This window comes from Musa acuminata, chromosome BXJ3-4 (genome assembly GCF_036884655.1).
Source record: "Musa acuminata AAA Group cultivar baxijiao chromosome BXJ3-4, Cavendish_Baxijiao_AAA, whole genome shotgun sequence".
Lineage (NCBI taxonomy): Eukaryota > Viridiplantae > Streptophyta > Magnoliopsida > Zingiberales > Musaceae > Musa > Musa acuminata.
In genome coordinates this window covers 31582204-31599488 of record NC_088352.1, presented here as the reverse complement: position 1 = coordinate 31599488, position 17285 = coordinate 31582204, and the positions used below count along the sequence as shown (strand labels likewise).

The window sequence follows — 17285 nt, the reverse complement described above, 5'->3', positions numbered from 1 at the left end:
AGATAAATGATATGGAGAGAAGAAGACAAACGTGGATATCTATCAAATAATTTTTGATTAATGACATAATTCTCTAAATCATTTCCGATATGAAAAGTATTTTATATCTTGACTCATGTTGACAGGGCGAATTCGAATCCTTTCATTATTTATCGATGATTAGATTTGAGGTCAAAAAGATCATTTAGCATGTTGGAAATTATATTCAAAAATTCTAAGCTGCATATTGGACATGATCGAAGCTTGTTAGGTTCGGAAACAGCTTTTCAAGGACAAATAGTCTTTCATAATTTATTCTATAATTATATATTAAGTCTGTTGTTTCATATTTTAGGAGGAGATATTTCCAAATGTTAAGATTAATTGAGCCAGAGAGATGGTCATTCAACCGGTTGAATAGTTTAACTTTGAGGTCAAAAAGCTATTTAAAATTAAATCACTCATATTAAAGTCTTGATTGGTGATTAATTTTTAATAAAATTTTTAAAAAAATTATTACACACACATGAACTTGAAAATATATTACTTATGTAATAGTATATTAATTAATTCGGATATCTCGAAAAAGACGATTGAAGATTAATATATATATATATATATATATATATATATATATATACACACACACAAGATGCAGTTAGTATGTGTACTTTTGTAATTAATGCCAATAAAACATTTTTCTAAACAAAAATAAAAGAAAACTTCTCCATTAATCATTTCAACATGAAATGCTGAAATGCTGCAACCGTGCGGCTCCCCCTCGCGTCCGCCGACTTGTCTCTCTTCCAGAACGCCGTCGCCGTCTACATCGCCATCGGAAGCGCCATCTCCAGCTCCACCTATAAGCCGACCACTCCGCTTCTCTCTCTCCGTCGCGTCCCCGATCTCCGCACCCATTGCCACGACCCTTCTCTCCACGGAATCGTTCTTGGAATGGAGGATGCGGTGGAAGAGACCGGATCTCCCGGTCACCCGGCTGTTCTTCGCATCACGCCTCTCCCAGATGGACGGATGAGATGCATCTTGAAGTGGTATCTCAGCCGTCCAAACTTCGTGTACGCATCCATTGTATATGCTGGTTTTCTTTGTGCCCTCCCCTGGCTAATGTGCCTAACTCTCCTCAGATTAGATCAAAGGAACGAGGAGGATGGGCAGACGGAGGGCTTCGCAGTTGCTTGCAGGGTATCGACAATTTCTCCTCGGGCGACCAACCCCATCCTCCCATGAACAATCCATTTCAGGTTTCCTGTTCTTTCCTAGTCCACAAATATAAAATTTTTTATGCCTAATACTCCACAGATTTGTACTTGAATTCCTTTCGTAATCAGCTAATTCAATATCTTTCTTCAGTGTCTTTCGAATTGAAACTCAGTTTTACAATTATAAAGCGACATATTCCGCAAAAATATTAGGTTGCCCATAAAGTTTTTCAACTCTTGTAATAGCAATGCCGAGTCTTCACGCACTCTAATTTTCTTTAGACAAACAGGCTAGCAGACGTTGACGTGTTCTCAGAATCTTCTGTAAACCTCCTTGTGATAAAAAAAAATCTTTTATGCAATTCCAAATGCAAAGCAAATCTTTGTGTCTTATTGGCGAAACTGAAAACTTGACATGCAACAGGTATGTTCAATTCTTCAAACCAGAATAGTACTAGACTACGAGGGTAGTTCTTAAGCTTGATCATCTGGAAACTGTTTCATGGCCAGATCATTTTAAGGCCAACCAAGCATATGAAATGTTGGTTCAACTTGAGCTTGGATTGGATTTGAGATGGTCTATCAAAATCACCAAAAAAATTGCACAAATAATATGATTTTTGTACATGTTAGCATCCGTCTATCTAGTAGTATCTATAACCACTTCATATAGTTATTAGTTAATATGTTCCTTTCATTTCCCTTTCATCCATTGAATGTTGACCACTTAACTCACAAAATAAAGGTAACAAGGGTCCTCAGCTTAACTTGCCAATTTGTGTGCTTTGGAAGTCTCAACATAATGCATCAGCCCATGTTTTTTGATGATAACAAGGTTAAGAGAGTTAGGGTTGAAAATCTGGAATTCAATTAGGCCTATGGAGTCTAGGGATCACCTTAATTTCATAGTGTTGATCCTTTAGTGACCTTTTTATAGGCTTCAAGTTGGTTATCTTGGTCTAGTTTTCTCCAAATTTGTCATGGACACTGTTGTAATGGTTTATTGTTGGAGATCCATCAGAAAGTTGCTAGCAGCTGTTAAAAGAAAATGTTGCCTTCTTTTCATCGGTACCTGTACTGTTTGTGTAATTTTGCTTATTCCCCCTTTTGACAAATGTGATGTTTTGAGTATTTTTGCTTGTTTCCACATTTTTGCAGAAAAATTAACTTGCTAATTGGTGTGGTTTTACTTGTTGACTGTATTGTGTTTTGGCATCATACTTTAGATCAAGATTTAAAACCTCAGCATGGTGTTGATACCGGTTGGTGGCTGGACCAGTATGGTACCAGTACACTTAATCGTATCAACAGTTGTAAGGGTTTGTACCACCTAGACCAGACAAAATGGGAGAGAAGAGGGAAGGGGAGGAAGGAGAAGGAAAAGAGCACGAAGGATAAAGTGGAGAACGAGGAGTTGGCAGATGAGGAGGATGCAACTACCCTTACGAGGAGGAAGTAGCAGTTGTAATGAGGAGGAGGAAGAAGAGGTGGAGGAGGGGGGAGAGAAAGAACAGCCGAGAAAAGGAAAGAGTGTGCGAGAGAGAATGCTGTGGTGAGAAAGAAAGTAAAGAGAAAATATAAAAGATATGGTCAAGTTGTCAAAAAAATAAAAAGATAATGGAATTGGATGGTAGGCTTACCATCCCATACACTATAGTTCCGACCCTAAAAACCAGATGATACACCTAGGATGCTAATCTTGTTGGAATATAGGACAAAAATTCATGGTTTGCATCCAGGTTTGCAATTTCGGTTCGTACTGGTGTATTGACTAATGGTCGGTACGGTACGTATCGAGGTCTACTGATGGTACGCTAGGGCATACTGATGATACACCAAAAAAAATTAAAAATAGCTCCAAAAATATCCAAAATAGAAAAAAGGGTTAGATTAGGGTTTTTAAGTTGAAAATAAATATAAATTTAGTATAATTTTAGCAAAAATAATCTACATTAGGAAAGAATAATGACGTATCTTTTTCGGGCTCTTAGGAGTAGCTTTATAGTACGTTATGAACCGTCATTCCGTTAATATTGAATTATTTACAAAGAAATGATTTGAATTGTTATATATGAGTGAGAATGAGTTTCAGAGAGTTGAAGGGATTGAGGGAATGATATGAGTTGAGAGAAGGGGGAGGAAAGGGTTTAAAAAACCTTTCCTATGGTTTAAACAACCAATTTGACCGTTTGAAATAAGACTATCTCAGCCCTTGATTGGTAACGGTCGAAATCCGATCATTACCAATCGGTACAGGTCGGTAACGGTCAGATTTCGACTGTTACCATCCGGTACAGATCTTGTATTGCCCAATACGGGTTCAGGTTATAGTACCGCCTAGTAGAGGGCGATCCGTATACCGGTCCCCTGTTGGACCAATACGTGCCACCCATACTGAGCGATATGGGTTGGTACTGCAAACCTTGGTCCGCATACCTGTTCACAGTTAGACCCATACATATTGTTTCACACCAACCATTATGCTAGTTTTTAAATGCCTTGTATTATATAATGGTACCGCTACCACAGAGGGACTGGTACTGTATGACGATCTTGAAAGATATGCTATTGTGTTATGTAGTTATATTCTTAACAGTGAACAAGGTAGTAAGGAAGTATATAAAAAAAAACTTATGAGGAAGTCCTTCGAATGGCAATCAAGCAGCTTTTGCTTATTACAGCTTACTTAAGATATAATTTGCAGATTTTTGCACTTGTTGGGACTAAAAGTTATCTGCTAACACCACTTTCAGGATCCTATTGGAAGCTGAATACTTGGAGACCTTGTTGTATGTTCCGAGTTTCTGTTGGAACACCTCAAGCTTGTAACTATCTAAATCTAGGCAAAACATATGCAATCAAGCATAGATCATTTGGTTCTGCAGCCACTGATATTCCAAGGAATCCAGCATTTTCAAACTTGAATGCTGATGATATTAGCTATTTCAGAACTATACTTGGCGAAAGGAATGTTGTTGAGGATGAAGATAGATTATCAGCTGCAAATGTGGACTGGATGCGGAAATACCAAGGCTCAAGCAAGCTCTTACTCTTACCAAAAAGCAGCCAAGAGGTACCTGATTTCAAGTTCGTAGAAGTTTCACTTCTGTTTGGGTTTAAAATGTTATTGTATATCCTTTTGCAGAACAGCTTCAAAGGCTGTTGCTGAAGATAAAATTCTTATGCTCTGGGTCAACTAAAAACTAAAAAGGCAAAAATAACTTCTAATAATTGTGTTTAAGACTTGGGCAGAGGCTACTTTCTTAGGTGCACTTGACAATGTAACCCAAGATAAATCAAATTCTACCCTCTCCAAAACTGCTTCTGCATAATTGTGTTTATTGCTTTTGCCTTGAATTTACTTCTATGCTTCGCAAATTGGTGTTATCATGGTAAATTTGTTCCTTTGCGAGCTAGGTGATGGGGTCAAGTCATGGATGTAACTTATGTTTTAAGGTGTAGAACAACATAGATTCTCCTCAGATCCCACAGTGTCAGGAGCCTTGCACATTGATCCATCCAATCTTTTGCAAGATGGTGAAGATTTAGATTATGATAAGCAATATAAACATATTGTGAATCTGCAGCAAACTCTGGTGAGGATTAAAAAAAAGATAATTTATTCAGAAATATAACTAGTCCAAGAGCTAGGAATGATCTGATACTAACAAACCACACAGTAGATGTTTAGCTAGGAAGTCCAATCCTCTCACTGTATGAAAATTTTGTTGATCTGAGGTGGAAAAATATCACTGAGGGACAATCAGAAGTTAAATGACTTTAAATTAAACATCACGGTACTTAGAAAAGATTCTTGAGTTATTTCTCAATATACAAATAAGGAGCATGAGAGTCAAACAAGACACAGTGCCCTTTGATTTATCTGGTTTCTGCCACAATTATGGTTCTATTGGTTTTATCATAATCAGTTTCCACTTTGAGCACTTGATGATATGTATATATATATCATATTCAGTTCTATTAATCCTCTCATGTCGCCTTTTCTTTTATTTTTATCTTTGTTATATCTCTTTTCTTTCCAACTTTCAGGTGTCTAAGATTCTTCACCACTGCAATTCAAGAAAATTGGCAGTTGTCCCCCAAGGAGGCAACACAGGTCTTGTAGGAGGAAGTGTACCTGTTCACGATGAGGTACTATTCACTTTCAACATTTTTCGTGGTATGCAGCATCAGAATTATTAAATGTTAGGAATCTCTTTCAATGTTCAACTTTTGATAGTGGTCCAAGTAAATTCTGTAGTGGATAAAGAGATTTCTCCTACCTGTTGCATACACGATTGATGCCCTTTGTACATCCAAGATATGTATCGGTGCATGTTTGTGAGTAGATTAGGCTAAAAAGTAATCACTATGTTTTCTTATATGTCAACAAGAAGATTGGGAAATCATCATCTGATGAGTGGGTGTTGACCATCCAACATGATGATCTATGATAATTGTCCTCTTTGGTTTGTGCTTTCTATCTCTCATTTGATCTATCTGGAAACTAATTATTTCATATAGACACTGAAATTGGTTATAATCACACTTCAGTAACTAATTAGAGCCTGAGTGGACATGCAGACTAAATCTTAAATCTTTTTTTCAAGGAGATGTAAATCTTATATTGCAGTGCATTTATATCTTGGTAGCAAGAGTCGTTTAATTAAAAGAAGATTAGGGTTGGCCACCAGTGTGGTGATGTCACTACTTCTTGTTGTTAATGAAGCTTGTAGACTTTAAGACTTAATTCTCATATATATTTTAGGATTTTCGGTGATACTGGGCAACACACTAGCACCATAGCACTTCATGAAATTGGTACAGGACCAAGATTTAAATCCTTTTCATTCATAGTTTCATAAAATTCTAGAAGAGGCCTTTTGTTGTTCATTATCAGCTGAATCTCTATCTTGAGGACTTTGCTGTTGACTTGTTAAGACTTAATAGTTAATACTGCATCAAGTGATCAAAACGTTACCATACCACTCAAGGTGAAGAAATAAAGCTAAAATCATAATGAGAAGCAAATTCTGCAACAAAAGTTATTGCTCTTAAGGTGCTTATTTTCTTGCGTTTAACTGAAGTTGTCAAAGAAAACCAAAAAGCTAAAATGTATCTTAGTGATTGCTTGGTTACCTATGCTAGCACCTTGGTTTTAGACAAGCCTTAAAGAAAACTAATCTATGTTCAAGTAGAAAAAAACTATATGCACATACAAACAGACATTATTTATTTTTAAATACATAACTACAAGCTATAATCAAAAGCATGACAGAAATATTCCTTTAATAATTTTTATGTGTTGCTAGAGCCAATCACACCTCTAACTTTGCTGGTCAAATTTTGATTGTTGATGTTATAATGGATATGGATAGCGAGTACTGAAAATTGCAATGCAGAAACCTAGGTTCCATATGTTACACATGGATTGATAACTATTGATCTAACGAAGAACTGACCTTGGATCATATGGCTCGGATAAAAATTAATTTTTAGTGATGTTGGCTGTAGAAATAAATATATTGCCCAATATACTGTTACTGTATTAATCTAACAATATGTTGAAACTGGTATGGGACCAAGATTTTAGATCTTGGCTAAAAAGAAAGAACTACTTTTTCTGGTCAAATCTAGTTTCATGCAGCATCACATAGATCCAAAGTTCTATTTTTCTATAGGACGTAAATGTCATCCTTGCCTGCTCTATATAAAATTATTCATCCATCCTGATAGTTCTATGGAGATAGGCCTACAAAAGTACACATGCCATATGTTGTCATGGCTACTTGCATTAAGGTACATAAGATTCTACTTATGCTTTTGTTTTTTATTGATCTCACATCCTTTCAGGTGTGTAATATTCTGCATTCAGGAGCATAAGATAATCATCTAATGCAAATTAGGATGCACCATTTTCACACTAGCACTAAACTGTTTTTTTGTCTAATGTCTGAATCCATTTTTCTATTTGGTAAATGTACTGTAGATCGCTGAGGAACCAGTACCTAATTAGGATTATGTCTTCACACTATTCTTGGCCAAACTTTGAAGAATGGCTGATTTTCCATTTTTTTGGGGTTCCTTTTATTGCTTTTGACTTTTTCCATCTGGTCTGCTGTGATATATTAGATCCATAGTCATAGATTGTTGTAATTTGTTTATTCTCTCTCTTGCCATTTTCTGGGTTTAATTTAGTGCAGATTGTGGCTTTTCGAGTTTACTTGCAGGGAAGGGATAGGAATGCCCCCTTTTCTTTTTTGCTTTCTTAGCCTCTACATAAGTTCTGTTCGTAATTGGTGGTTGGTGCTGGTATTTGACTAACTAAAGTTTTTCCTTCTGCCCCCCTCATATTTCTTTCAAGACATGTAGTATTATGCTTAATTATGTTCGCTGCTCGTGAGTCATGATCACTTGTTTGTACTTCAATTTTCCTTGACCAATTGGTTATCAATTAGGTAACACAAGACAGTTCTTTGTTATTGGGTCCCAGCTAGCTTGAACAAGATTATGAAGTTTGTGGATTTGTTTGATTATGTGTTAAGATCATATATCTAAAAATCAACATGGTTTTGGAAATTTACATTGTCTTGATTGGCATATATTTCTTTGACCTCATTCCATGATATTATAGTACTTGACTATGCTACATGTGCATTAAAATAAAACTCATAAGGAAAGGTATAACAAGGTATAAAATTTCAGTCTAATACCAGTTTTGCCACCTTATCGGAATGGTACATTACCAATGTACCAGATAATATGCTGACCTGTGTCATCAATTAAAAAAATTAACAAAAAAGAATACAAACCAGCACTGAGCCACATGGTCCAATGCTGACCTTCGATTGAACCAAAAAAATATCAGTCCAGTCAGTACATACCATTTCAACCATATTTGAAACCTTGGATGGTCTTTTGAGACATTTTGATTGCATTTCTTGCATCACTCTGCTTTTAGTGTTTTGTCTGGTTTTTAAAGCATCAACATATTGTATGCCACAAGCTGACCCCAAATAGTTGGGATATTATGGATTGTTGTTGTTGTAATGTATTTTGTTCCATGTCGAGAAGTTTGGGATAATAACAGATCTGTCATCTTGATCTATTATTGTTGGGTCCATCTTATCGTTAAAAGCCTCTTTACATGTGACAATTACATAATTCATTGTGTCTATTCACTACTACAAGAAGTTGTGAGGAGGTCATCAAGAAGAGAACAAAATTACAGGTATTATAAGATAAATTATATGATTGCTTGAATCACTCTAATTAAAATGTTTTCCAAGGTTTGCTGTACCACGATATACTGCCCGGTACATGCAGTATGTACCAGTCCCATAGGGGACCAGTACGGGTGGCACATACTGGTTTGTCAGTATGCCATATTGTACTATGTGTTGGTACGTCAGTATAGTTTGGTATGTACCATATCGATGGTTGGTTGGCACATCAGTACGGACTGGTAAGACCAACCATGGTATTTTCCTTGAGAAACTGTTCTCCCTTGCCTAAATGAAAATGGTCAATCAATATCAATGTTCCATATTGCATAATTATCATTTAAGATGTTGTGACTCCTACGGTTTTACTTGAGAAAAAAAAGCTGAATTGGATGCAGTAAAGGGATAATAACTTATTTGGACAATAAAAAGACAAAAATGATGAAAGTGGAAGACAGAGCATTAGATGTACAAGGCTCCCATCAATTTAGAATCCGGGGAGGGCTAATGTAAACAACCTTACCTCTTTACATAGAGATGCTGTTCTCATGATGATTCATGCTATAATCATTATATAATAATCATCCATAGAGAGGTTGTTCTCATGATGAGTCATGCTATAATCATTATATAATAATCATCCATAATCCTTGGTGTATTGCTGTTGCTGATATTGTAGCTATTGTTGTAGATATAGGTATTTATTAGCCTTAAATTTCCAAATTGAAAAAATTATCTCCCATGGGCTTGAGGTCATTATTAGTTGATTTTGCTTGCAGGTAATTATAAATCTTGCATTGATGGACAAGATAGTCTCCCTCGACAAGGTAGCTACATCTTTCATTTTAGGATATCAATGGTAATATACTAATATCTCATTCAACATATCTGTGACCTCACAAGTAATAATATCATCTACTTACTTTTTAGTGGAATTTATTTCTTTAAATTTTCTAAGGTGTATAATCCTTCAGTAGATTAGCCCTCAATAAATATGAGAAGCAAAGTTCTCCTTGCGATAGTTTATCACTATCATCTTAGATTTTTGTGCATCAGTGTGAGGTTATATACAACTCAAAACTGACATGCTTCTATGGAATATTTGTTAGAGTTTTGTTCCCGGTTATCAACATAATGTTAACCATCTGGACTTTGTCACAAGTTCCTAGTAAAGGCGAACTTAGATTGAATTGAGACTTACCTCAGAACCCAAAAGTATAATTAGAAAGTCTTTATTTGTTGATTACTTTTTATGTTGATGCAATTAAAGCAACCTTACCAAATTACCTCTTCTATCTAGAATGTGGAGATGACAAATTTTGCTATGGGAAGAAGTATCCATTACTAGGGCCTTATTAAGACAACAAATTATTAGATCACAAGCCCCTTTAACATAATAAGTATCTTATCTATAAATTATAAACATTTCTACTTCTAAAGTGATTTGAACTATGATGACCTTGTTCGGTACACCCACTGACTTAAAAACTTGGGCCGCATTGTCATAGATTAAGCTGGAATTGCTTAAGTCGTGAGACAACCTTATGTTATATATTCGTAAAGGATCAGCCTAATTACAAATCGTTCAGGTCCTGAAGGACCTACAAAAGAGTAAATTGATTAGTTTTGAAAATGAGTAGTGGACAAGTCTCGACGTCTCGCAAAGAGAGTAGCTTTACAAGCAATTCAGCAAACTCTTGGTGTGCAAGAGAGAAAAGAGAGGAAGGAGAAAACAAGGACTTTAAACGACAAACAAACTATCGCAAGTCCACAAACGACTACTTATCAGGTGTCGGGCACGTTGGTAAGTTCCCATAGGCTTTATGTGGGAATTTGTGAATCCAATCAATGCTCAAGACTACCTTAAACCCCTATCTAGTCTTGTGCCACTTGGGTGGTTCTGGGGTGTTGAGATGGTTGATGTTTCACATTGCACCATAGCCTGTAGAAAAGAAAACAGGCCATGACATGGGAAAACTAAGCCGTTCTAGGGCATCATTTTGGTAAGCTATCACTCTACAATAATGAAAACTATTCTTGCTAATAGTTTTCAAGCAAAAACACACAAAAACAAGGTAAAACACGTTGCCAGACATATGCATAAGCAAACAAAAGTGACGAATAGTCTGTTGATGAAGGTGTTGTGGGTGCGTGACAACCGTCCGTGACATTCTTCCTCACTTAAACTGTCGATGCCCTTGTCGACGCTTGCTAGTAGGCTTCATGACTGCTTCTTCGTGTCGTAGGGTGTCTTTAGGCACCTAATTGACTTTTGTCTAAGGAAGCTTTCGCTACTTTACCAAGTAATCGTTCTGCTATGCTCTATCGGGTAGTTTTGTCTTGCGGTCTACTAAAATGACTTCAACTTGCTTTTTGTATGAGGCTTTGGTGAGGGGTAGTCGAGTTGGAACACTTCGAGAAGCATCTTGCGGATCTGAGTAGTAGGCTTTTAAGCTGCTTACATGGAAGACATTGTGAATTTACATTGTGAATTTTGAGCCATGCCGACAATTGCAACCTATATGATACATTGCTTACCCTCTTGATAATTGGGAAGGGCCCTTCATATTTGTGCACCAGTCCCGTGTGCACTTTATGCTTAAAGAATTAAAGTGATGTAAGTTGGAGCTTCACTAGTACTAAGTCGCCTACTTTAAACTCCTGCGATCGCCTTCCTAGATCTGTGTACTTTTTCATCTTTTTGACTACTTTCTCCAAGTAAGCCCGGGCAATATCTGTGTTTCAGTGCCATTCCTTTGCAAAGTGACACGTTGATAGGGTACTCGTGGTAGAACTGACCGTCAAGGTATGAGGAGTTGACGTCTATTGTCTAGTAATGATCTCGAAGGGGCACTTGTTGGATGTAGAGCTCTGTTGTAAGTTGTAGGAGAATTAGGTTATGTCCAACAACTTCACAAAATCCCGTTAGTTGGCACTCACGTAGTGTCGAAGATATTGCTCAAGGAGTGAATTTGTTCTTTCAATTTGGCCATCCGTCTAGGGATGGAGGCTTGTGGAGAAGTATAACTTAGATACCAGTAGTTTGAACAGCTCGGTCTAGAACCATCCCAAGAACCACGCGTCTCGATCACTAATGATATTGTGTGGAACTCCCTAATACTTCACCATATTCTTCATCATCAACTTAGTCGCCTCCTCCGCTAAGCAATGTAGGGGTGCAGCAATGAATGTTGCATACTTTGAAAATCAATCAACCACCACGAGTCTTGATTCAAGTCCTCCTACCATCGGTAAGCTTGATATGAAGTCCAAGGAGTTACTCTCCCACCACCTTTCTAGTTTAGGCAATGGCTCCATAAATCCCACCGGCTTCCGTTGCTTTACATTATCTTGTTGGCAAGTAAGGCATGTTCGAACATATTCCTCCACATTTGTCCCTATCTTCGGCCAATAGAAGGCCCTCTCCATGAGAGCCAATGTTCGGTGAATGCCCGGATGTCCTGGCCAAGGGGAATCATGACACTCTCTCAAGAGTTCACACCTCAAATTGTTTGCTCGGGGAACATAAAATCTATTCCCTTTGGTGTAGATAAATTCCTCTTAAACCCAATATCGTCGTGCCTTTCTTTCTTTGATCAGTTACATCGGGGTTATTGCTTAGGGATCACTGTACAGTCCATCCCTGATCCCATAAAGGAAGTTGGAGTGCAGTTGACTTGCTTGGCCTCCGCCTTCTAGTTGCATGACATTCCTCAGCTCCACTTTCCTACTTAATGCATCGGTCGTGACATTTGCTTTTCTGGACTTATACTCCATTTTTATATCAAATTCAGCCAGGAAGTTCTACCATTGTGCTTACTTTAGGGAGAGCTTCTTTTGAATTTTCAAGTAACTCAACGTGATATTGTTCGTCCTTACTACAAATTGCGTTTCGAGAAGGTAGTACTACTATACTCATACACAGTGAACCACCGTTGTCATCTCCTTCTCGTGCACCGGATACCGTTGCTCGGTCTCATTGAGCTTGTGGCTCTCGTAGGTCATCGGGTGACCCTCCTATATAAGTACTACCCCAATAGCGAAGTCTAAAGCATTTGTATAGTCTTCAAAAGGCTTCCCATAGTTTAGCAATTTAAGTATTGGTTCTTCTAACATAGCAGCCTTTAGGTCTTGGAATATCGCTTTACATTTGTTTGACCATTGCCAAGGCTTCTCCTTTAGCAACTTCGTTAGTGATGCTGCACGCTTCGAGCACCCAACTATGGAGCGCCGATAATAATTGACAAAACTAAGGAAGGATCTCAGCTCCGGTACCTTCTTTGTTGTTTGCCACTCTGTCACAGCTTGCACCTTCGATTTATCTATTTGAATGGATCCTTTGTTGATTCGATGCCCCAAGAATAAAATCTCCGTTTGGGCAAAGTAGTACTTCTCTCTTTTCGCGAATAAAGTATTCTCCTTGAGTACTTTGAAAATTGTTTGAATTTTGAAAGTGCTTGACATGCTTCTCGAGTGTTTGGCTATAAACAACGATATCATCCAAGTAGACAACCATAAACTTGTCTAGATACTCGTTAAATAGATAGTTCATGAGAGTACATAATGTGGCTAGAGCATTGGTTAAGCCGAAAGGCATAACCAAGAACTCGAATGCTCCATACCTGGTCACAGAGGTGGTCTTCGCTTCGTCACCTTTTGCTATGCGCACTTACTAGTACCCCGACCGAAGGTCGAGTTTAAAAAAAATACTTTGCCTTGCCTAGTTGGTTGAACAAGTCTGCGATGAGCGGGAGAGGATACTTGTTCTTCACAGTCACCTTGTTTAGGGGCCCGATAGTCAACACATAATCGGAGGTTTCGGTCTTGTTTCTTCTGGAAGAGAATTGGAGCCCCAAATGGTGCTTTAGAATTGCGGATGAGACTACCTCTTAGCAGTTCATCTAGTCGCTTCCTAAGCTTTGCTAACTCTGGAAGGGACAAATGGTATAGTGGTCTTGCTGGAGGTTTCACTTCTGGCTCCAACTCGATGCAGTAATCCACGCCTTTATGTAGCGGTAGAGTTTTCAGCAACTCGGTGGCATAACGTTTGTGAACTCCTTGAAAACGTCTGCCACCACAACAAGTTCATGAGTGGCCTCCACATTAAGTGGCTCTAGCTTTGTTGTAGCCATGAAAGTTAATTCACCTTTTTGCACCCCCTTCTTCAGTTGTAACGTCGATATTTTTTGTGGGTTCTTGGTTCCTCCTCGAGAAATTAGAACCACGCAAGGGTTATTGTCTCCTATCAAGCATAGAGAGTTTAGAAACAACATTGGCACCAACTTCGTTGCATGCATGAACTCCATTCCAAGGATCACTTGGAAGTCATCCAATGACACCGCCATCATGTTTGTGCTTCCACTCCATGTCCCGATTTTGATAAGGACCTCCTTTGCTAGTCTAGAGATCTGCTTAGCCTCTAAGTTCATAGCCTTCATTCGACTTGGGCTCTTCTCTAGGTTAAACCCAGGTCCCCTAGCTTCTTGGTTGATAATGAAATTATGGGTAACGCTTGTGTCTACCATCGCATAGGTTGTTCGATCATTTAGTTTGATGTCCACGTATATCATCTCGTTGCTCCTTACTTTTTGTTGCTTTCTCATGTTCTCCCCCACTTGACCTCGCAATGCGTTTAAGAAATACATTGCTCCTATCTGGGGTCCTTGCGACTTCTCATCGTCACTGTTGGATTCCAAACTACTCGAACTAAGAGCGACGACCTTGCCCTTATCTGATATGGGGGGATGAATTGATGCTGTCGATGCATTGAGTGCTTGCTTTTGTGTGCACTCCCTTATCATGTGCGGTTCTTCGCACAAGAAGCATCCTCCAGGTTTTGGGGCCTTGCCTTTTGAACTCGGCCCTTTGTGAGAACTTTTTTTCTTTTGCTTGATTGCAGACTCCCCTCGGGAATACTTAGATGGGCGATTTTCTGAAGATTGTTTCTTCTTCCCCGACTCCTTTAAGGAAACAAAGTCGATGAGCCTTTCTACAACTGTGATTGCCTCGACCAAACCGGTGACATTCCTTCGATGTAGTTCCTGTTGTGCCCACGGCTTCAGGCCATCGAGGAAGCTGAACAGTTTGTCCTTCTTAAACATGTCTTATATGTCTAGCATCAATGCTGAAAACTATGTTATATGGTCTCGAATGGAAGTGTTTTAACGGAGTTGTCTCAACTTCCTTCTTGTGACAAACTTAGTGTTCTCGGGTGGAACTGAGTTCTCAACTCTTGCTTCAAGTCCTCCCATGTGTCCACTCGACATCGACCTTGTTGGATCTCTTCCCGATATGTTTGTCATTAAAGTTTTGCGTCCTCATTCAGATACATAGTTGCTATTAAAACTTTGGTTTCTTCAGAATCGGGCCTCGTAGCTTGGAATTACTGTTCCATGTCGAACATAAAGTTCTCGAGCTCCTCGCATTCCTAGCAACCCTGTAGCAATGCGGCTCGGGTGCCCTCAAGCTTTGTGGCAGAGCAATGCAGGTGTTGTTCCCTCTCGCATTAAGAGTTCTCGTGAGTAACATAATCCTGGACATGAATTCCACCACGACTTCGTGTAGGTGCTGCACGGAGTCTTTGGTGTCTTTCGTTAATCGATCTACTTGGAACTCGACCTTGTCAATCCGAGATTCTGTCTCTTCTTGCGAGTTGTCTACCCTAAGAAGCTTTTGTTGGCCTTGGTAGAGTTCCTCTAGACTCGCTTCGAGAACATCAAGGTGGATTTCCACAACTGTAAGCCTCTCCTAATATCTTCTCTTTTCGGTTGGCAATTCGGGTTGGGCTTCCTTCGCTTGCGGAGAATAGTTAACTTCTTGCTTGCCATTTTCGTTGCCACGCTTCTCTTGGGCGGCCCCAATAGCTTGAGAGCGAGTCTGTACTTGCAGCCCACCTACAGCAATGGTCCGACTTGCCTCATCGTGCTCGATTCACTACGGTGCTTCGCCACGGCGAGATTGTAAACTTTTGTTATTTGCTCGAATTGCTTGTTCGCTCTGATATCACAATGTCACAGACTAAGCTAGAATTGCTTAAGTCGTGAGGTATTCTTGCGTTATCCGTCGTAAAAGATCAGCCTAGTTGCAACCTCATTCAAGTCCTGAAGGACCTGTAAAAGTGCAAACTGATTAGTTCTGAAAACGAACAGCGAACAAATCTTGACGTCTCGTAAAGAGGGTAGCCTTACAAGCAATTCAGCAAACACTTGGTGTGCAAGAGAGGAAAGAGAGGAAGGAGAAATCAAGGATTTTAGAAGGCAAATGAACAATCGCAAGTCCACAAACGATTGCCCATCGGGTGTTGGGGTGTGTTGGCAAGTTCCTGTAGGCTTTACATGTGAACTTGTGAATCTAATCAATGCCCAGCACTACCCTAAACTCCCATCCAGTCCTGTGTCACCTGGGTGGTTCTAGGGTGTTGAGATAGCTGACATTTCGTATCGCACTGCAGCTTGTAGAAAATAGGCTATGACACGCGAAAATCTAGGATAGTTTTGCCCATTCTAGTGAGCGGTTGCTCTATAGCCATGCAACTGTTCATGTTCATAGTTTTCAAGTAAAAACATACAAAACAAGGCAAAACACATTGGCAAAGATATGTACAAACAAACAAAAGCGACGGATGGTCTGTTGATGAAGGTGTTATGGGTGCACGACAACCATCTGTGACATGTTACACAATGCTTATATCAAAGTCACTATTAGTAGTTGCAAATATTATGTTTGCTATAAAAAAATTCTTTTGGATCTTATCCATAATTGAATCCATTATGTTTGCCATGTTACACAAATCCATTATCCACTTTTGGAGTGGGATTAATGGTGTTATAATATTCTCCAATCAGTGGCTTAATGCCCATATCAATGCCCTAAGTCATGTAGCATATATAATTATTATTTGTAGATGACATCTGAGAAGCATGACACCAACATTAACTACGTGCCTATGATATGTCTTTTGCATTGCTCATGGGCTGGCCTTTTTTCGGGGCCCAATTAATTGCTTATCTGTAAAGTATGCTTTGTTATCAATAGCTACTACTGACATAATAGCTATAAGTAAAGCGGAACCTGTGCCACATAGCCCAGAATGTGGGCTAGGTATAAGCCTAACTAATATTAAGTTCATCAATTGTTGTGTACCTAACCTAACTCACATCACAAATACTCTCATGATTCAAGCGTTTGTGGAGTAGGGAGTCCAAAGAGTTCTCTGTATGTTTTGTCACATACCAAGACCTGATTCCTTTCTGCCGCACTATCTTTCGGTTAGCCATTAGATTGATTGAGCAGAATAAAATATGCACGATGCTTTCCATGTAGGATCCACCTTACAGACAAGCTAATAAACGTACACATTCTACATTTCTGACCTTGTAACCCACTAAGATGTCAATCAGAAGTGGACTTTGCAGTATTCTGCTAATCAACAGTCCTTTTCTGAAGGTACATGAAAGATTTGAAGAAACTTACATAGATCAACAAGCACACTATCCATGAAACACAGGGCTTGTTTCAGAAGATGTTGCACAAAATAATGTTTGAGTTTTTATCAAACAAAATTGATAACTGGGATTATCAGGAATAATAAAGTATTTTTGAAAAATAGATAATAGAAATACATGCTATGCATTATATATATGATGTTGCAAATGTTCATCATGAGAGTATTTGCAAGAAGAATTCCTGGAACAATGAATAACCTCTAATCTCCCCTGAGTGTATATGATTCTCGAACAAGTTTGCTTAAGACTTGTGAGCAGCTGGAGATATCTCCCAATGAAGAATCACTTCCTAATATTTGTATTATTCTCTTGTAGTTCACCCATTGTCATTTGGACTACCGCAGGTGATCTTCTCTCCT

At 38.7% G+C, this 17285-nt stretch overlaps 1 protein-coding gene across 4 annotated transcripts in view; it reads left to right on the top strand.

Annotated features, from left to right (window-relative positions):
* The first annotated feature begins 824 nt into the window (after positions 1-824).
* Positions 825-17285, top strand: part of LOC135636988 (probable D-2-hydroxyglutarate dehydrogenase, mitochondrial) — a 35497-nt gene continuing 19036 nt past the window's right edge. For 3 of the 4 annotated variants that reach the window (XR_010496126.1, XR_010496125.1, XM_065149260.1), the window contains exons 1-5: positions 829-1031; positions 1125-1241; positions 3953-4272; positions 5250-5351; positions 9202-9249. Coding sequence is in view for 2 of the 4 variants with exons in the window: in XM_065149260.1 (XP_065005332.1) it covers positions 1148-1241; positions 3953-4272; positions 5250-5351; positions 9202-9249 (564 nt within the window). In the remaining 2 variants the exon portion in view is untranslated. Of the gene's footprint in view, positions 1032-1124; positions 1242-3952; positions 4273-5249; positions 5352-9201; positions 9250-17285 lie in introns of all 4 variants that reach the window. The other variant, XM_065149261.1, reaches the window with a different exon arrangement.